General features: G+C 44.6%; 2 protein-coding genes and 1 pseudogene across 11 annotated transcripts; 2 read left to right on the top strand and 1 right to left on the bottom strand.

Moving 5' to 3' along the window:
• Window positions 1-612: 612 nt before the first annotated feature.
• LOC123063690 (respirasome Complex Assembly Factor 1) lies at window positions 613-6,574 on the bottom strand. Of its 5 annotated transcripts, XM_044487587.1 has the most exons (5): window positions 6,311-6,565; window positions 6,122-6,225; window positions 4,458-4,587; window positions 4,165-4,175; window positions 3,869-4,129 (listed from the first exon to the last, which is right to left on the bottom strand). In XM_044487587.1, exons 1-5 carry the CDS (start codon window positions 6,428-6,430, stop codon window positions 4,117-4,119), a joined length of 378 nt encoding a protein of 125 aa, XP_044343522.1. In that variant the 5' UTR covers window positions 6,431-6,565; the 3' UTR covers window positions 3,869-4,116. The 5 variants fall into 5 exon arrangements, with proteins under 5 accessions (XP_044343519.1, XP_044343522.1, XP_044343518.1 ...); XM_044487584.1 differs by lacking the exons at window positions 3,869-4,129; window positions 4,165-4,175 and adding an exon at window positions 613-1,042 and having other exon boundaries at window positions 6,311-6,573; XM_044487583.1 differs by lacking the exon at window positions 4,165-4,175 and having other exon boundaries at window positions 3,869-4,162; window positions 6,311-6,574.
• Window positions 6,575-12,350: 5,776 nt separating this feature from the next.
• Window positions 12,351-17,170, top strand: LOC123063689 (telomere-binding protein 1). Of its 5 annotated transcripts, XM_044487581.1 has the most exons (11): window positions 12,399-12,556; window positions 13,265-13,335; window positions 13,654-13,798; window positions 13,891-14,692; window positions 14,840-14,971; window positions 15,126-15,188; window positions 15,267-15,346; window positions 15,698-15,942; window positions 16,104-16,415; window positions 16,511-16,574; window positions 16,706-17,170. In XM_044487581.1, exons 3-11 carry the CDS (start codon window positions 13,718-13,720, stop codon window positions 16,880-16,882), a joined length of 1,956 nt encoding a protein of 651 aa, XP_044343516.1. In that variant the 5' UTR covers window positions 12,399-12,556; window positions 13,265-13,335; window positions 13,654-13,717; the 3' UTR covers window positions 16,883-17,170. The 5 variants fall into 5 exon arrangements, with proteins under 5 accessions (XP_044343512.1, XP_044343515.1, XP_044343516.1 ...); XM_044487577.1 differs by having other exon boundaries at window positions 12,351-12,556; window positions 15,126-15,346; XM_044487582.1 differs by lacking the exon at window positions 15,126-15,188.
• A 258-nt stretch (window positions 17,171-17,428) lies between these two features.
• On the top strand, window positions 17,429-20,108 carry LOC123063687 (pentatricopeptide repeat-containing protein At4g39530-like; annotated as a pseudogene). The gene has a single exon (XR_006430523.1). The product of XR_006430523.1 is annotated as a pentatricopeptide repeat-containing protein At4g39530-like (transcript).
• Window positions 20,109-20,293: the final 185 nt, after the last annotated feature.

Here is a 20,293-nt window from a genome sequence, read left to right as displayed (position 1 = left end):
GACGGGCGACAGCGGCGGCGAGAGCGGAGAGCTGGATTTGGGGGAAGTGGCCGTGGGGAAGGACGAACCCCGTGGTTAAGTCAGAAGTAGCAGTAGCGCGTTCCAGAAAGCGCGCTACTGCTACGTTAGCTACATCGCGTTCTGGGATACACGCTACTGCTACTCCTTTCTCTTTTCCCCCCTTTTTCATTTAGTTTTCTTCACATTTTATTTTTTTCCTTTCACCTTATTCTATTTCTTTCATTTTCAATTACCTTTCTATTTGCTTTCCATTTAATTTTATATCCTTTAGCAGTAGCGAGTTTAGATTAAAACGCGCTGCTACAGAGAAAGTAGCGGTAGCGCGGTTCGATATAGGTCGCTACTACTATGTGTAGCCTATCGGCTAAACCGTGGGAATTTTAGTAGTAACGTGTTTAGAACAAGATGCGCTACTGCTAAAACTTTATCTGCAGCGCGGTTTGCACAGGCGCGCTACTGCTACTTAGCATCAGCGTGCTTTTTTGACCCACACTACTGCTAAAGTTCTGTGTATAAGGTTTTCCCTAGTAGTGTAATGTTACCCTGATGCACTACTTCACTATGGCATAAAATTTTCAACCAACAATGTACTGAATAAAGGTGTGTTTAACAACTTCTAACATGAATTTCGGACATAACAATAGTTGATCTATGACAAAAATAACATGAATATTTTTGATTTCTACTCCTATAAAAATCTCAGTTGGTGGTGATGGCGTATCTGCCTCTGGACAACGTGAGCCCTTCGATCTACCTGGAACTAACGGCTGAGATGTGTGTGCATAGAGACATGGCTTTGCGGTAGCAGATATTTACCCACCTCTGCCACTGTATAAAATACGGAACTACTCATCCCAGCCTCATTTCCTTTCTAGTTCATCTCATTGCATTCTTGTCAGTGGCGGCGAAGGTTCTTGAAGATGGAGTCCAGACTCTAGAACCCACTGCAACATCCTCCCGTTCCCTCCATACGCCCTCCACGTCGGCTGCTCCTCCACCATGCCCTGTCGTCAATCTCCCTCTAGAAATATTTAACAAACTTTGAGCCATGGCAGAGCTAATTTTATTGTGGTTCCGTTGCAAATGCACGGTCTCCTTGCTAGTATAATACTAAAACAAAGAACAAAATTAACTGAAAACTTTGTCTTGCATTTCCAAGTTCTAAAACACATCATCAAAAATCAAGGTCCAATAACCTACAAGATAGACAAGATAAAAAAATAGAATTGACTTTTCAAAAAAAACATAATATACTGCCCAAATCAAAGAACTTAGAAGGGCTTAAGTTTTTGAAAAATTTACCTTTAATAAATTTTCTGCCCCTAGACATGTAACTGGTGACCTTTTTCATGTTTTTTCTCCATGTAACAAATAACATCATCACTCAAGCTCTCATTATTGAGGCTATTGCGCGAGTACGTTTTGACAAGTTTCATAGATGAAAAACACCTCTGAAGTAATATATTTATGTAAGATTTAATATGCTAGCTATAAGTTCATACATACACTTGATGGAACTTGTACAAATATTTAAGAAAAACAACACACAAAAGGATATACCAAAGCAGAATTCAAATTGAGGGAGCGATAATTGAAAAATACTCCCTTCATCCCATAATATAAGAGGTGTAAAAACACTTTTATATTATGGGATACAGGGAGTATGTTGCTATTCAGCAAAGAATCTGAGAGAAGTAACAAAAATTACAGTGTATTGAAGTGTCGATTGCTGGCTAAAAGCATACTGGACGGATCCTGCTACTGCGTGCAGTTGCGTAGCCATGTAGGCGTGTATGGTGCGGCCGTCGAGCTGGCAACTGCCCAAACTTTCCTAGGAACGGATCGGTCGTTGCCGCCGCCGCGCTTTAGCTGTTCGAGAATCGGACTCAGGAGACGACGGATCGATCGCTGGTTCCTTTCAGACAGCAAGAAGATGGATCAATTAGGGACTCGTGCGTGCGTGGTGACTAGATGTGAACAGCGGACATACTTGAACATGATGGCTCCATCTTGTTGATTATATAGGCCCTATAGCACCACTCTCAGCCCACTCTGATGCCTTGGGCCTTATAGCCTATAAGTAGTAATAGAAAAAAATTGATCAGCCTTATAGCCTATAATTAGTATTAAAAAAATTGATCTTTATAGCATGTGCCACAAAGTGGGTCTATTGGGCTCTGTCTCTATACACGGAGATGGAGAATGTGTGCTTGATTCAAGTATACGAGAATGTGTGACTTACACAGTGACGCGGTGTTCATGATGATGGTGGTGCTCATTCTCCAGTCTAAAATATTGAATATGTTGCTGCTCGTTCTTCGTTCAATGTGGATGATGTCGATGGAAGTGCTAGGGACGGTGGTTGTGGCGACGATCTTCACAATAATGAGGATGTTGCTTGTTTTGTATGACATGTGGTCATTTGATCATATTTTATTTTGTTTAATCGCGTATTTGTATGACTAAACTTGATATTTCGTATGTTGCACATAATTTTGTATGTGATAAACTAGTGTAACAATGTATATATAAATTTCGTGCATTTGTATGAATTTAATCAGTTGTCAATATTGGACTTATAAATTTTTTTTGGTACCGTGAGGCCTCCGACGCGGAACAAATTCTCTAAACCCGTCCCGAATTGTACTTTGGTCGTGAACAGAATTTGCGGAACACAGCTTTGGAGGATCTACTATAGATACTCTAAAAACAGTAATTTTTCTCGCATACTCTAAAAATATAACCAATGCCACTTGTTTATATCAATCTTTTTTACTTGACTATAAATTGTTTTCCCGGCCCATCATGATAAATAATATATTTATTATGTTATACATAGTAAAATTAAAAAAATGACATGCTAACAAAATATTAACTACAGAACACGATTTGTAATGCTTGTTATTAGAAGACACTTGCGATGAACTAGAAACATATTTAGCCGCAAAAGGTTATGCTTTTATCACTATTTTGTTTGAGATGTTTAAAAACACTATAATTTCAAATAGACAATAATTTAATTATTCTTAGACTAATTTCTACCTTTTAGAAGTTTTATATTATATTCATTTGTGCTTGCATTGTTCTTTAATATCTTTTTTTGCAGGGTGTCCTTTAATATCTTTGTAGAGAAATATACAAATGCACATTTCTATAAGAAAAATCTCTAATCTAAGGCAATTGGTTGTTATATAACTCTAGATGCCTCGACAAGTGACTTTGCATTTGGTACTTGGAACAATATGATGACCTCTATAACATACAAGTGCGTTCACGTATTTTTCTTCGCTTGATCGGCATCATCCCGCATAAAGTGTGCAACTCAGTCGTAAATAACATCAACTTCGAATCTCCCTACACCACCAGAAATTTATCCAGCATGTCAAGATGTCCACATGTGCGTGTGTGTGGGGGGTGGGGGGGAGGGGGTGACAGCATTGCCATGACTTAGTGATGATAATACATGTACGCCCGATGCAATGTTAGTGGTCGATGCTCCTGAAGTTGACATACAAGAAGGACATGTTCTTTTTACAGACAATTTAACGGATATGTTTCCTATAGGAGAAGTTCATTTGAAACATTTTGAAATGAAGGAATGACTATTCTGATTCTCTTGAAATGAAGTCCATCAAAATTTTGGAGGTCTTTCCTAACTTTTTCTCATGTTTTTTTTCTGTGTTCACCATGCTTTATTTTTTAAGTTTAACTTCTATTTTGGCACCTATTGGAAGTATGGTACATGTCACCTCAATTCCCAGTTTTAATGTTTATGTATTTTGAGTTCCAGGGCTTCATCAAGTTAACTTCAAATCTCAGAGTATTCGTATTCCAACAGAGCAACAAATGTGGGTGGAACTATAGATTCAAATTGGCGAGCCTTACCATTTACATGGAACAATGATGGAGACAGTACTACTTTGAGCTTGACCGAATGGACCCAACAAGTGGAAGGCATTCTATACGAATTACAGTTATAGCTCGATGACGCTGTTCTACAGTACTATGACATTACATCCATGATAGCTAATTGTACAAAAGAGTGAATGAAATGAACAACGAAAATCCAACATGGTATTTCTGCAGACGGGCTTCTCAGAAGTGAGCCAAGCTGTATACTAGAGTCCATGAAAGCTGCGAGCCGAGAGAAGAATCTGTTAGTAATTGAAGACACCCAATTTATTCAACGTGCGAACAGAAAGAGCAAGAACTTAAGGAGTTGGTTTAATGTTACAAGCTTGTGTCGTACTGAAAAAGTAGTACCACATGATAGTGCTAGTTTTATGTGCCAGTAGCGGTTGCTAGTTAGGAGGCCAACAGATAACATGTGAAAAGAAATCACTATGAAGACATGCGTATGAATGGTAGAAATGACTTCGATGTCGGTGCAACTAGAAGGCGGTGAGGAACAGATATAATTATGGATGATGGCTTACAAGGAAAAGGGTGAACGAAGCAAAGAGCCCCTCCTGAAGTAGGGCGGCATGGCCTCCAAAGTCTTCCTCATCAATCTTCAGCAAATGCGCATAGTACAAATGAACTATGACGGTGGAAATTGTAAAGAATCTGCAACAGAGAAAAACAAAATATGCCACATGGTCAATTTGGCTGAAAAGAGGTAAAGCATGCATTTATCGAAAGGGTGCTAAAGTTATCCTAAAACGGCATTCGGATTTTAGAAATCAGGGACCCTGTTACTGAATTCTCTGGCTAACTTGTAACAAACCATACTAGTTATGATAGTCCTGAACTGCTGATACTAAAATACAATCATAATCCAGTATGTCACGTGCTATATAAGCAAAGGGGCATATTACTGGCCATGCGAAATGTCAAGCCATGATTTTGAAGTGTCTGAACATAGAAAATGCTCAGGAGTTCAGCAAAAATCAGCAATCAGGCGATGTCACCGCTCACAACACAATTTTGCACAAGGTTTTATTCCCTGCTGAAGAGAGCAGATACATATACTCTTATGGACTGAGGAAAAAGGACAACTCCTATCTAGATGTCGAAGTTTGCATTTGGTTTGAGAGTGTTAATCTTTCCAAGGAACTCTAGCAAGGTGAACGGAACCGGCCAATCATACATCAGCAGCCCTTTACCAGTTTATTCACTAATGAACACCTAGAAACTCAGAGCAGTTCATATCCCGCTGTGCTGTAATTGTGTTTGTTTGCTAACGGTACAAATGAACTATCATGGTGGAAATACTAAAAATCTGCTATACAGCACAAAAAAAAATATGGCGCATGGTCAAATTGGCTGAAAAGAGGTATGTCGGTCTTCATTTATCAAAAGGGTGCAAAAGCTATCCTAAGGCGATATGCAGATCTTGAAAATAGGCACCAAGTTACAAAATTCTTCAGCCAACTAGCAATAGACCATCTATGTTATGATAATCCTGAATTTCTGATACCAAAAATACAATCACAATCCAGTATGCTGCATGATGTAAGCAAGCACGCATATTGTTGGACATGAGAAATGTTGAGCGATGGTTTCAAGTGTTTGCATACGGAAAATTCTCAGCTGTTCAGCAATGGTCAGCAATCAGGAAATTCATCACTCACAATGCAATTTTGCACCACAAGAAACTACATATACTCTCATTGACTGAATAAAGGGCACCTTTCAAGGAACTCTAGCAAGACGAGCAAAACTAGCCAATCATACATCAGCAGCCCTTTGCCAATTCATTCAACTAATGAACACACAGAAACTACAGGCAGTTCATAACCCACTATATATATGCGGCCATTGTGTTGGTTTGCTGACGGCCACGCCAAACAAAGAGCTGATTTTAACAGCCCATGCCGCATCTAATACCAGACAAAGCGAAGAACCTCCAATTCGCAGTGAATCTAACACTCACTTGAACAAAGCGGGCTTCTGAACTGAAATCACGCAGATAACAGATATCGCTAGCCTCATCTAGTACTATACCACGCGATGGGGGAGAGATCCTGAATTCGGAGTGAGATGAGCTCATAAATTCAGTTAACAATGAACCTGAATCTGTGCCTAATCTATGCCTATGTCTGAAGGGAAAGAGAGAGGAAGACTGGGGCTTTGAGGAGGGAGGGAGGGAGGGACTGACAGGGCGATCCAGAAGACGCCGACGAGGGGGACGGCGCCCCAGAGCAAGCCGCAGGCGAGCCCCACCGCCTGCCGGATCCAGTGCACCGCGTCCAGCAGCTGGTCCTGCAAACCAAGAACAAACACCGAACCAATCAGAACTCCACGGAGTCGCTCGGGGACACTTCGGCGGCGGCGGCGGCATACATACCTTGTCCAAGGACGCGTCGGGGTCGAGGTACCGGGCGAGCCTGGAGGGGAGGGCGTGGCCGTTCTGCGCCGCGTGGTGCGGCTGCTTCGCCGCCGCCGCAGCCGCCTTGGACTTCCTCATGCCTCCGGGTCCTCCGCGGCGGCAGATGGGATCGGCGGTGGGCGGGCGGCGAGATGGGATCGCTGGTGGGCGTGGGAGAGAGAAAAGACGGAGCTTTGCTCGGTCCGGTCGCCGACGGACTCCTTTTGGCTTCCGCCTTAGCAGGCCGTTGGCGTATTCCAGGACTCCGTTTTGTTATCCAACAAGATCCTTCTCTCACACGTTCTAATAACTTCTAACTGAAATCACCATTAAAGATTCCCCTTAACTGATTTGATTGAAACAGAAATACCATGCCCGTCTGTCGGATCATTTGCCTCTTGAAAAAGTCTGCTGTTGTACTGTTCTTAGCTCAAGTTGATTCAATGAGTGTGTTTCGTCTTTTTTGTGTTGTCGCCTCCTGCGACTCAAACATACTATCTAGCATCCCATCCCGATCCTTCCAGCTTCGTTGAACCCTCCGAGCTCGCCTCTAAACAGCTTTGGTAAAGTCTCCTTTCTCGCTCCGGCCACCACGTCGTTACTGGATGATTAGTTGGTAGGAATCTGCTCTATGATCTCTATATACATTGCTGACAGGCGTCGTTGGTGGTCTCGAATCGCTCTTCACCCTTTCGGAGGTTGATGGTCAACTACATTTAACAGAAAAATTGCAAGCGTCTTTTAACAAAAAAATTAACAAATTTCACTCCTATATAACCTACTGCTGGGTCCATAATATAATACCGTTTTGCAATCTATTGGAAATAGTTGTAAAGAACAAACCTTTTTCTATCAACAAAATGTGCAAACGAGGTTGCTAATAACAAATAAAAGTCTGAGCAGCAATTGTTGGTTTTCTTTTTGTGGTAATATGTGTCTTATTTATATCATTTAGATCATAGTACGAGCCACATACACACTGACCTAATAAAACTAAAAAAATAGCAGAAGCTGCAGAACGGTACCCTTTATACAAGGGAACACTAGCCAAAAAGTAAACTTATAAACAAGACTGAAGAAACCTCTGAACTTGACACCAGCACCTGTCACCTGCATCTGACACCACCACAGCAGCCATCAAAGGAAAAAAAATGATGGATCACCTTCACACCCGAGTTTCACGCGGCTCCATCGTTGATATGCAGTTTTGCGGAATTCCAAGGTGGCTTACCAAAGCTGAAACCATTACAGTTGAACAAATCAGACCAGACAACACACCGGACACGTCATCAAACTCCAGATCTGGCATCCCACATGACTAAGACGTTGGAGGAGGAAACCATACATGTCATCCACGTACCACGAACCCAGCACACGTTCCATCATTTTTCAGACGCTGCCGATGCAAACCACGCCTCAACTAGCTCCCAAACTCCACACCGGCGCTGGAGCAAACGCCGTCGCAACGGCGGAGACCGAGGACATAGGTCCACCACGAGAATACCGCCGCCGCTGCACCAATCTTGCTTGAAAACACTGGATTCCAAATCCACCCCCAACATTATTCAGTGCTGCCATTGCAGCCACCGAAGCCAAGACGACGAACAACCTAAAAACTAAACTACTTTGGCCTAAAATTACCTACACGTGTGGATCCGGTGACTCCCCTCACCACCAACGACCAAGGTCCTCAGGGGAGGGGAGCCATCGAAGGATGGCGGCGAAGGAACTCCCTAGCAACGGGCGCTGGCGAGATCGCCTTTTCCTTCCAGAGGAAGAATGAACGATACGCTGAGTAGCAATGGATTACCAGCAACAAAATACAATGATACAGCCGTATGTACTAGTAGTATACAAGGAAGAAAAAACAGCTAAGAAATTAAGACGCCAGCCAGTAGTGGCGAGATGGGATCGAAGGTGTCGCCACAAGCAAAAAATAAACTCAGTTGGATCATCACCATCACCGTCATCATTTTTCTTTAGAAAAGTTGTGTGGTTGTCCCCCCACCAAACGTCTATGCACCTTCTTATCTGCCCAAAATCTCCCTGCATCTACCACTGCCTAGCTAGCTACAAATTTCACTTCTCAGTCTAGTTATTAGTAGAACACAATAAAGTATTTTTCTTGAATTGATTGATGTGGGTTGACCTCACGGGTGTAGCTAGCTACTCCCTCCGTTCGAAATTACTTGTCGCAGAAATAGATGTATCTAGACGTATTTTAGTTCTAGATACATCCATATCCGAGACAAATAATTCCGAACGGAGGGAGTAGCTGTTTAGTTCGATCTCAAAACCGTGTCAATTCGTGTTCAGTTTCGAGGTTTAAGTTTAATCATTAATCTAACCAATAAAACCATGTTTATATGCAAAAGGAATTTATACCGTCGAATTTGTGCTCGAAAGAAGTTACCAGGAATGCTCATTTTATACTGGAGTCCCAAAATAAGTGTGGTTGATTTAGTACAAATTTATATTAACTTCATACTAAATCAATGACATTTATTTTGGGACGGAGAAAGTATGACATTACTTACATACTAGTAATGTAATAGATGACCAATTGAAAAAAAAACTATTCGTAAAAAACATCAGCGTCACCCTCTTCTGGAGACATCGAAAAACCCTAGCCACTCCTGCTGGCAGGGCCGCCCGACGTGCCGCTTCTACGACCACGGGCACTCTCTCCGTTGCGGGGTTCGAGTATCCAGGGGCCAGTGCTGTTTATTCCTTGTTTTGGCGGTTCTGGTCGGGTTTTCCCTTATGTCAGCCATGTTGGGTGGCCTGCGGGCCATGGGACGTGGAAGAGGTGGCCATCCCGCTCCCGCATGCGTGCAGATGCCTACCTTGCCCCAGAAGTGTTTGCCAGCCTTTTACAAGTAGTTTCCCCCAAAAAACATCCACCTGGGTCGACTTAGTTCTCCCCTTTCGGGATGGGTTGTCAAAGATGACCACCTTCTAGGCGTCACATCACCTCACCCCTGTCCATATGCCATGCCCACCGACGTCAGCCAACTCTGACCATTCTTACCGTACTTGGCCATATATTAAGCACAACCGGACCACCCCTCTTTCCTCCCATCAAGACCACATCATCCATGTCTGAACGAAACGAGCTTGAGCAGTCGTGACGTGATCGCCATCATTGTACGGGTCCGCCGAGAGTTGGCCAACCACGTCGTGTCCTATGAGGTACGCCTTCGGGGTCCTTGGTCCCTGGGGGTTCTCTCATCCATTGAGACTCTGGGTGGCGCCACCCAGTGCCTGTCGTCTGGATACGGTGATGACCCGTCTCAGCTGGGCCTCGGCCCCTATATTGCTGACAACTTCATAGTCATTATCCTCGGTCTTCACCATCAACTGGCAGGATCAATGCTCCATGGCCTAGAGCGAGATGGCAGGTGGCCCTCTCCGACGACTTCCCAAGGAGGTGATGTTCCATTCCTGGTCGGTGGTCTCGGATTCTTCTTGTTGGGTGTGGCTACTCTTGTACTCTTGCTCGAGTTTGAGTGGGTGGCGTTTTTCCTATTCTCTAGAATGTCGATTTTATTTTGACATGCTTCATTTTTTGAGTTTTTTTTTTGACATGCTTCATAAGAGGATTTCCTCATCACCTTGTATCTGTTCGGCCGTTTGGGCTTTATCTCTAAAAGTTGGGTGTAGTTTAAAACTCAAACTACAAGGACATCACATAAAATGGAACAATTAAAAGACTAGTGAATAATATAGCATAGATGCTCAAAATAATAATAGTATACCATAGTGTAATGGTTACACGTGATCCTCGTCCGCGCTTATTCTTGGAACCAACATTTTTCCAACCGCCATGAATTCAACTGAAAAAAGTGACACAAGCGGGACACGTATGGACGAGACTCAAGTCAGTCATAGACAATTACACATAGTACATTCTCCTATTACTAGAGTAGACTTCATGGACGTGAGATGTTGATTGGCATGGCACGAAGTCAATGATCCAGACTTGCAAAGTACTAGAAATTTAAGATACCGTTATATTATACGTTGGCTCAATGATTGCATTCTAGAAAAATTAATTCCAGCCGTATAGCTAGCTAGCTAGATCTGCACACTACGTCCCTAACTAACAAATCCTCTGTATACACACACATATAAATGGTACTCTCTCTGTTCCCAAATATAAGTCTTTTTAGAGATTCCAGCAAGTGACTACATATGGAGCAAAATGAATGAATCTAGTACATCCTAAAATATATCTACATACACCCCTATGTTGTGGTCCATCTAAAATGTCTAAAAAGACTAGGAACAGAGGGAGTACATATTTATAGTAGTAATAAAATAGATTCTTGGGGACCTTGGTGCATGCATGGGCCCACGCGGCAGCGTCACCGGCAGATTACATGGCACATAGAGATGGTCTAATCCACGAACAAATAAATCCTTATCTCAACAGGGATAGCCTCCCCTACCGTAGCTACTCCATCCATCCACCTCCGATCCTCTCACCGGCCATCATAATCCGTGGGAAAGCATCTCCATCCCTATCATCTTATCCCCATTTGCCAAATTTAATAGTGATGCTAAATGTAGTTCAGACCAAAATTTATTATCTGTCGGTAGACACAAAAGTTAATTCCCATACATGCTTGTTAAAACCAATTTCATTAAGAAAATTGGATTTTCAGCACACCTGTTCCCTGTCCAAAATATAAAAAAAACAAGAGTTTCTTTCAGAGGGTAAAAGAAAAGATTTGGCAAAGAATTAATACCTAACTACTACAAAAACGTCTTATATTAGTGTACATAGGGAGTAGCTCGCTCTAGTTTATTTGCCACTCTGCAGCAAAATCTTTGTTGATATTATGGCATAAATAGTCAAAGACACACACTGTACTTAATAGAGCACAAGTATGTGATTCTCAATAAGATGCCTAAAAATATCAAAGACGATACTTGACCACAGGAACACACATTCTATATAACTATTTATTCATGGAGAAACTATACATTATTAGGGAGATTCTTTGGTTGGAAAGCGATGTGCTACCCTTCCTCACCAACAAGACGCTGTGTGCACTTCCTCAAGTGGAGCACAAGAAAATGGACTTTAGAAAAAAAAGATGTAGCAGATCTGGTTTTTGTGATTGGCTACTGACCAATTTTTGTTGTTGTGAAAACCAAAGCCCGCATTGTGCTGGGCGATTTGTGATCCCTAAGTGCTGCTTTGACACCTAATGTCGTAGATTAATGGCGCTGGATCTTCTTATGCAAACACCGATTTGTCTGGCTTGTGCTAGTTAATGATATAGCTCTGGCAAATCTTGGATCTTAATAGGCTTATAATATAGTGGTATACATGATAATGTTTGATCAGCAAAGCGCTTTTGTCCCATGTACTAATGTGCAAGCCAGGCTTAAGCAGGGGAATCCTGCCCGCCTTTTTGTTCACAAGTAAAACAAAAGATGGACATAATTGATCCTAAATATTGCATAATCATACTGGGAAATACAAAAGTAAAAAAGAAGAGAAAGAAACAAATGATACAGTATGGAAAATTGTCATTCAGCAGTGTGCAGTGCAGGTGGTTAGCTACACAGAGACACACTGAAGAACCAACCCCTGGCCTAATTAGCACTGCAGTGCAGCAGTCCTCCTTTTTGCATTTTTGCTAATTTTAAACATGGAACCCCACATGACATCAGCCTACATGCACGCATCGCCGTCAGATCTGATCTGAGTGAGCTTAGACTAATCAAAAAATTTGCAAGTGATTAAAAGGGGAGCCAAATGTAGATCTGGATCATACATACACTTCACCCCTACAGACTAGAGTAATTAAGCAATTGGTGGCAGATCTGCTGCATCCACTGAACATACATACATGCAGTAATACTGTGAAGCAGGAGTTAACACACTGAACTGAACTTAAAAGTAACACTGAATCAGTTACCCTCAAAAGAAAAGTAGGAGGAGTAACAAGCAGTTACCACTTAAAAATGGCAACTTTGCTTACTGAAAGCAGGGGAGCGGTTCGGGCTGGGAGAACCGGCCGATGGAGGGGGAAGGGGGAATTGGGGAGTGGGTGTGGACGGTGGTATAAAGAGGAAGGAAGGAACCAGCGAGAGGATAGCCGAGGGTTTAAGCGACAGAGAGACGGAGAGAGAGAAGCAGAGGAGGAAGGGCAGAGGCGGGGAGGAAGCAGTTGGTTCCGCCGATCCAGGACCAGGACGGAAACCGCAAGGGTATGCATGCATCCATCCATCCATCCATGGCGCCGCCGGGGAAGCCCCGGGATTTCTGCCGTTTTCCCTCTCTCTTCTTCTCCCCGCGGGTTCTTCTTCCCGGATCCTCCTCTGGTGAGGTCGCCTGGTCTTTGGCGCCCGGCGCGGACCGGGGAGGCGCCGGATTTTGGCGGGCTCGGCAGGGGCCGCTCGAATTATGCTCCCTCCCGGATTTGTTTTGTGCCCGGATTCCGCGAATTATGCTCCGCGATTTGGTTTTCTGCGGCCCGATTCCCCTCCCTCCCGGGGCTTGCTTCTTGACCCCGGCGGATTTGCTCCGTCCTGTTGCGTGCCGATGCGGACACAGACAGCGCTTCTTGCCCATTTCAGACTTTTTCCCCCGGGTTGAATTTCGCGGCGTTCTTGGATGTTCCGTGGTCGCCTCTCCGATTCTTCGGAATCCTGGCAAAAGATTGCCGCCGCTCTCCTCAATCGGGACTCTGTTCAAGCGGATTTTTTTGGGGTTTTCCCGATTCAGAATTCGGCTCTTCCGATGCAGTTTTTTATTTCTGGATCTGTTTGGCTTGCTGATTCAGAATTTGGCTTCCTTGTTTGGTGCGCCAGCCAAAGAATTTTACTGCATAATAATATAACTACTACTTTTTTGTTTCAATTCATGGAGCTGACCGCCAGATTTGTTCGTGTGTCTTTGATTTCTATTTGTTGCAGAAACCGATGAAAAGGATTCCTGGGCAGGTGCTCATCAATCTTGGGTGACTCGTTTCAGATGCTCCTTGGAGGTGATCTCACTCCCCTATAATACCCAATCAATCTCCACCGTTTCTTCCCCTACTATGGCTATGGCAACTCCTCCTCCATCAAACCACCCGGCTTCAGGTTGCCCTGCCCTGTTGGCATACATACATACATACATACATACATACACAAAACATCTTACAAATTATTATTTCTTTGCTGGGATTCGATGGAAGACCATGTCTTCCACCCATTTTAGGCTTGCTAATATCTTGCTCTGTTTGGGGCCAAGCAGTTCCAGCTTTGCCGTTTGAGCAATCAGTAGCCGGGAATCCTCACTGAATTCGATATATTTGTTGCAGATAAAGCTTATATATGTGCTCGTTTACTGCCTGCGAAAGCCGTCCTTTGGAGTGAGATCAAGACATGGTGGTGCGGAAGAGGTTGGATTATGGATCTCGTGGCCACCAGGTTCCCGCCATGCCACGCGTTCCAAGCTCTGCTCGGGTACATACACATTCGATATCCTGTACTACCTGCCATGACCCTGCGCAATTTTCGTGCTGGATATTATGTATTAACGCCCGGTGATGATTCAGGGGAAACGCTCAGCCAGGAGAAAGAAAGATGAGATGTCCCCGTTTGATTTGCTCGCGACCGTCGCAGGAACGCTGTTAGTGGATCATGAGAATTCATCTAATAATGCTCCTAGCATCAATGCAGCAGCTTTGACCTATGCCAGGAAAAGGAAATCAGTTAAAGCTGAGCAGTGTGATGACGCTCCGCCGCTCAAAAGCATTGCCGTGGAGAGCTGTATAGCGGGTTCTGGTGGTGTGTGTGCCTCTCCTAGGCAATCTAACATCTGCTTGGCAGAAAACTCGTCGACACGAAATGGTACTGACACAGTGTTAGAGTCACTAACCGTGAAACCAGATATGTTGGTTAGGGACTCGGTGTTTAGTTGTACAAAATCATGTAACCGTGCCCATGGTGTTGGCGGAATTCCAGAGTGTGGATCTTCACGGTCGCTAGAGGCTACTAATCAAGTGCAGGTGCAGCAACCTATGGACGGTGACACCACAGCCTTGTACAGTTTGGTTAGCTCTGTGGATTTGGATGGCAGACCTCCTGCTTTGGTTAGCTCTGACAGTAGCTCAGGAGTGCCTTTGTGCATCCATGACAAGGACCGCAACACCTCCCCTTTGTGCCATGCTGAAGCGAGGCATGCTGCAGATAGAGATGATGACGAAAATTCTTCCGGGTGCACTCATCCATGCACCATGGGAAATAATAAGAGCTATATGCCACAGTATACGGGCGATAGCAGGATAAGGAAAATGTTTGCCTCCAAGATAAGGAAGGCAGCTCGTAATAAGATGTGTGGAGAGATGTCCAATAAAGGTATGGAAATCCTCATCACAAAGTTAACCTTTCGCTTCTCCACAGGCTTCATATTCGCCACATTTTTCCACCACCATTATTGTGGCACTAACTAAATATTGCAGGAATTGGACTAAATAAGGCTATTGTTTTTTTTTGTTCAACTAGGTAGCAAGCTAAATTTAGGTGGAAAAAAGATATCCACCACACGCCAAAGAGTACAAAGAGCAATGTTCAAGAGGCAAAAGCCAGTGCGCCGTCATTTTACACCATCTTCTGCTAAAGGGATTCTAACTGAAGGTATGCTGCGTCACCAATTCACGTTTACCTCGTACGGTGGTACGATTGGTACATTGCACAGAGTCATTGAAACTTGCCTTCTATATGCCATCTGATAGCCTCAATCCTTATTTTGGTAATACTTCCTAAAAGAAAATGCCGCTTGCCATTTCAGCTAGCGGGGCATCATTTTCTGTGGAAGGTCAAAATCCATTATGTGGATCTGAGGACTACAATGGTATATTTTGCATATATAGATTTGTTATATTCTTCGTTAGCATGAGAGCTTATTGTATTCCCCCCCTTCCTTTTTCAGTTAAGCTAAGAATCAAGTCATTCACCATCCCGGAACTGTTCATCGAGATCCCTGAAAATGCAACAGTTGGTTCATTGAAGGTAAATACTGGCTTCTAGAAGTTAAATGTTTGTTGATATTGCATTAGAAATTGTGTTTGATGAAATGTGCAACAGTTCTTTGAACTCTGTTTTGCACTCTGTTCTACATAGTTCTGTCATAATTAAGGAATGCATAAGTTACTTCCTGTACTTGCTGAGTCCAGAGGTTATGGTTCAATTTTTTAATTTATAAGCAACGGAACTAATTCATTACACAGTGAAACTTGTCCTCTCATGACAGTTTTAACGTTTTCTTTCTATCTAGAATTTCTTGTACGTGACTGATTCCCCTGCAGATAATATTACCTTCTTATGAGTGTTCCCAAGTAATATTCTCCACTTTCTGTACAGAGGACTGTAATGGACGTTGTTACTAGTATAATTGAAAGTGGCCTCCGGGTTGGTGTTCTTCTTCAAGGAAAGAGTATTCAAGATGACAACAAGACACTTCGTCAAGCTAGAATTTGCCACGGAGAAAATCTAGAAAACATAGACTTCACACTGGAATGTGAAGCTGGGCAAAGCTCTTCCCATGGGGTCAGAATACCAGAGGAAATGGATTTTCATGGTGCAGATGCCATGAAACCATTAGCTATGTAAGGCATAATAAAATTATTTCTCGTGCTTTTATATGGCAGTTTTGGTTTAGGAAGACAATTGTCAAGATGCATCTGATAGTTTCTATAGTATATGTGCGCTCTGGAGCATAAACCAAATCTGAAGACCATTGATGGTTTTGGTATCCCATGGTTTGCAGGGTAAAGTGTGAAGAGCCCTTTTCTGAGACCAAGGCCGGTTATAACAACCAGCAGCGTGTGCAGGCTTCTCCAAACCGTGTTCAGAGCGAACATGGTTCTGTTCATTCTCTTTTTGAAACAACTGCTCACGAAGCATCAGCTAGCTCACAAGCCATTGTTCCGGTTGCCTCTCCAAGCTCAGAGGCTCTAGCCATTGTGCCTGTTTGCAAGTCAAAGCGGCCCGCTATTGGGCAAAGACGAATAAGGAGGCCCTTCTCCTTGCCTGAAGTGGAGGCACTAGTGGAAGCTGTTGAACAGCTTGGAACAGGAAGGTTCGTGCCCAAATGATTTCTCTATTGAGTATTGACACAAGGTCATTGCTTCCAACATGTTCTCATATGTTGGCCTCTTGGTCTGTTTTGTTCAGGTGGAGGGACGTTAAAATGCTCGCGTTCGACAATACTGATCATAGGACCTATGTCGATCTTAAGGTAATTCAGTAACCGCAGCCTAAAAACGGCTGCCATTGCATTGCTTTTTATTTCTTTCTGTTTAACATAGATTGTGAACAGTGAGGATTTTCAAATGTGCTAAACTGTGAAACATTTTGTGGACGAACCAGGACAAGTGGAAGACCCTGGTGCACACAGCGAGCATATCCCCGCAGCAGAGGCGGGGCGAGCCGGTGCCGCAGGGGCTGCTCGACCGCGTGCTGGCGGCGCAGGCCTACTGGTCCCAGCAGCAGCAGCAGGTGCTATCAGGCAAGGCTTCAGGACAAGCCTGCTCCTCCAGCTGCTAAAGGAAATCCATCTCTGCCCTGCCTGCCTAGAGAGGAAAACTGATACTCTGTAAAAAGAAATGTTTAAAGGAGGTTGACTAATTTTCTGTATTTATTCCAAAACTCACAGATCATTTTATTTTCCTTTTCTTCTCTATTTGCTGCTCAGGCCAGGTGCTCTCTTTCCTCTGTCGGTTAATAAGAGATACTAAACGCCTGGTCTCGACGGCCCCTTTGTAAATGATTTTATAAACTATTTGGAATGTTTCACTATTTACCAGATGTTCATATAAAAACAGTTCAACATTCCAGTTCTTGCACATTTTCTCATTACTACATTAATTAGTAATTACACTGTCTTGCATTGGAGTTCTTTTTTCTCCAGAGAAACCGGATTATTGTTTTTTTTTCCTTCAGAAATATTGGATTATTTTTTTCCCTTGTGGTTGGATTTGGTAAATTCTACTAGTACTTTTTTACTTTTTTTAGGAAATGGTACAGTAGTTGCTAGTAAAAAAAATAAGATGAGTTTTTTTGTGAGAAAAAAAGGTGTTAAACTGTCCCAACAATTTTTTTTTGAGCGAGGGCTATATTTTTGCTGGTGAGGCCAGGCTGAATTAGCTAGCCCAGTAGATGAGGCCCATTAGCCCAACAAGGTCCAGCACTTACCAGTTACCACTCCTCTGCCCCCTCTCCCGAGCCGGCGGCGGCACATGGGCGGGAGCCTCGCCCAACTGCTCCTCTCATGCCTCGCCGGCGACCGCCTCCGCCGCGTCCTCCCGGCGGCGCACGCCCGCGCCGTCGTCTCGGGCCTCCTCCCGGACCTCTTCCTCGCCAACCTCCTCCTCCGCGGCTACTCCAAGCTCGGCCGCCTCGCGGACGCCCGCGCCCTGTTCGACCGAATGCCAGGCCGCAACCTCGTCTCCTGGGGCTCCGCCATCTCCATGTACGCGCAGCACGGCCGCGAGGACGACGCGCTCGCCCTCTTCGCCGCCTTCCGGGCTGCCGCCGACAACGATGGCGAGCTGCCCAACGAGTTCCTGCTCGCCAGCGCCCTCAGGGCCTGCGCGCAGTCGAGGGCGGCCCGCTTCGGCGAGCAGGTGCACGGCGTCGCCGCCAAGCTCGGCCTGGACGCCAACGTCTTTGCCGGGACCGCGCTGGTCAACCTGTACGCCAAGGCTGGCCGCATCGACGCGGCGATGCTTGTCTTCGACGCGCTGCCGGCGAGGAACCCGGTCACCTGGACCGCGGTGATTACTGGGTACTCTAAGGCTGGGCAGGCTGGGGTTGCCTTGGAGCTGTTTGGGAAGATGGGGCTGGACGGCGTCCGGCCCGACAGGTTTGTGCTGGCGAGCGCTGCCAGTGCTTGCTCTGTGCTTGGGTTTGTAGAGGGCGGCAGGCAGATACATGGCTATGCGTACCGAACCGCGGCGGAGTCAGATGCGTCGGTGGTCAATGCGCTCATCGATCTGTACTGTAAGTGCTCCAGGCTCTTGTTGGCTCGCAGGCTGTTTGATTCCATGGAGAACCGCAATCTTGTGTCTTGGACGACGATGATAGCTGGTTACATGCAGAATTCGCTCGATGCTGAAGCCATGTCCATGTTCTGGCAGCTGAGCCGGGCTGGGTGGCAGCCTGATGTTTTTGCCTGCACAAGCATCTTGAACTCGTGTGGCTCTTTGGCAGCGATATCGCAAGGAAGGCAGGTACATGCTCACGCCATAAAGGCTGATCTAGAGTCTGATGAGTATGTCAAGAATGCTCTGATTGACATGTATGCTAAGTGCGAGCATCTAACAGAAGCAAGAGCTGTATTTGAAGCCTTGGCAGAAGATGATACGATTTCTTACAATGCAATGATCGAAGGATATGCAAGGCTGGGGGACCTTACAGGAGCAGTTGAAATATTCAGTAAGATGAGATATTCCTCACTAAAGCCAAGCCTACTGACATTTGTTTCGCTGCTTGGGGTGTCCTCATCTCGGTCAGACCTTGAACTGAGCAAGCAGATTCATGGTCTCATCGTCAAATCAGGAACTTCATTGGACCTATATGCAGGGAGTTCTCTGATCGATGTCTATTCAAAGTTTTCCCTTGTGGACGATGCGAAAGTTGTATTCAGCCTGATGCACAACAGGGACATGGTAATTTGGAATGCTATGATTTTTGGCCTTGCACAGAATGAGCGAGGGGAAGAGGCTGTGAAGCTCTTCAACCAGCTTCGTCTCTCTGGGCTAACACCTAATGAGTTCACGTTTGTTGCACTAGTGACTGTGGCAAGTGCTCTGGCAAGCATTTTTCACGGTCAGCAGTTCCATGCTCAGATCATCAAAGCAGGTGCGGACAGTGACCCCCATGTTTCAAATGCTCTCATAGACATGTATGCAAAGTGTGGCTTCATCGAAGAAGGACGGCTGTTGTTTGAGTCAACACTGGGAAAGGACGTCATCTGTTGGAACTCGATGATTTCTACATATGCGCAGCACGGTCATGCTGAGGAAGCTCTTCGTGTTTTTGGGATGATGGGAGGGGCTGGAGTAGAGCCGAACTATGTGACATTTGTCGGTGTGCTGTCAGCATGTGCTCATGCAGGCCTTGTGAATGAAGGCTTACATCATTTTAATTCTATGAAAACAAAATATGCAGTTGAACCAGGCACCGAGCACTATGCTTCTGTGGTCAACCTTTTTGGTCGTTCAGGCAAACTGCATGCTGCCAAGGAGTTTATTGAAAAGATGCCGATTGAACCAGCTGCGGTTGTTTGGAGGAGCTTGCTGAGTGCCTGCCATCTGTTTGGTAATGTTGAAATCGGGGCGTATGCCGCTGAAATGGCACTCTTGGCGGATCCTATGGATAGTGGCCCCTCTGTTCTTATGTCAAATATTTATGCCTCTAAAGGACTGTGGGCTGATGCACAGAAGTTGAGACAGGGGATGGACTCTGCTGGCGTTGCGAAGGAAGCAGGATATAGCTGGTGAAGGAGGTTCATATACATTCTTCGCAAGAGGACGAGAACACACAGAGGCAGAAGTGATACATGCAGTACTGGATGAGCTGACAAGTCTACTTAAAAATTCTGGGTATCTCCCTGATACCTCTGAACTTTACTTTGCTTGATGAGAATGGTTGATGGTACTTACTGAATGGTAACTTACATAGTTTTCAGTGTGTAGACAGATGGTCTTGGATGAACTGTTCTGGCTATGTCCCCACACATAACTAATACTGGGAGGATGATGCTTTGATATAGTAGTTCTGGCTGTATTCTTTGATAACTTTTGTGTGTTTTACAACAGCTTGTCCAACGACTATCTGGCTATGTACTACTTACTGAAAGAGACCAGAGTTGGAATGACTTGATCAGATCAAATGCAAAGTATCTTACCGCGCATGTTCACTGTGGGCTTGACAAATGCATCACTGCGCATAGCC

Source organism: Triticum aestivum, chromosome 3A (assembly GCF_018294505.1).
Source record: "Triticum aestivum cultivar Chinese Spring chromosome 3A, IWGSC CS RefSeq v2.1, whole genome shotgun sequence".
NCBI classification, from domain to species: domain Eukaryota; kingdom Viridiplantae; phylum Streptophyta; class Magnoliopsida; order Poales; family Poaceae; genus Triticum; species Triticum aestivum.
Note: the sequence above shows the minus strand (reverse complement) of the source record. Positions and strands in the feature narration are given on the sequence as shown.

Bases quoted from the DNA above. Each gene is read 5' to 3' on its own strand.
- LOC123063690 (XM_044487583.1), bottom strand. From the start codon at position 6,430: ATGAGGAAGTCCAAGGCGGCTGCGGCGGCGGCGAAGCAGCCGCACCAC. The intron at 6,226-6,310 runs GTATGTATGCCG...CTTGGTTTGCAG, and splicing joins CCGACGCGTCCTTGGACAAG to GACCAGCTGCTGGACGCGGT. The intron at 4,163-4,457 runs GTAAGCCATCAT...TTCTTCTCTCGG, and splicing joins CTTCGTTCACCCTTTTCCTT to CTCGCAGCTTTCATGGACTC.
- LOC123063689 (XM_044487577.1), top strand. From the start codon at position 13,718: ATGGTGGTGCGGAAGAGGTTGGATTATGGATCTCGTGGCCACCAGGTT. The intron at 13,799-13,890 runs GTACATACACAT...GTGATGATTCAG, and splicing joins GCGTTCCAAGCTCTGCTCGG to GGGAAACGCTCAGCCAGGAG. The intron at 15,943-16,103 runs GTAAGGCATAAT...CATGGTTTGCAG, and splicing joins GCCATGAAACCATTAGCTAT to GGTAAAGTGTGAAGAGCCCT.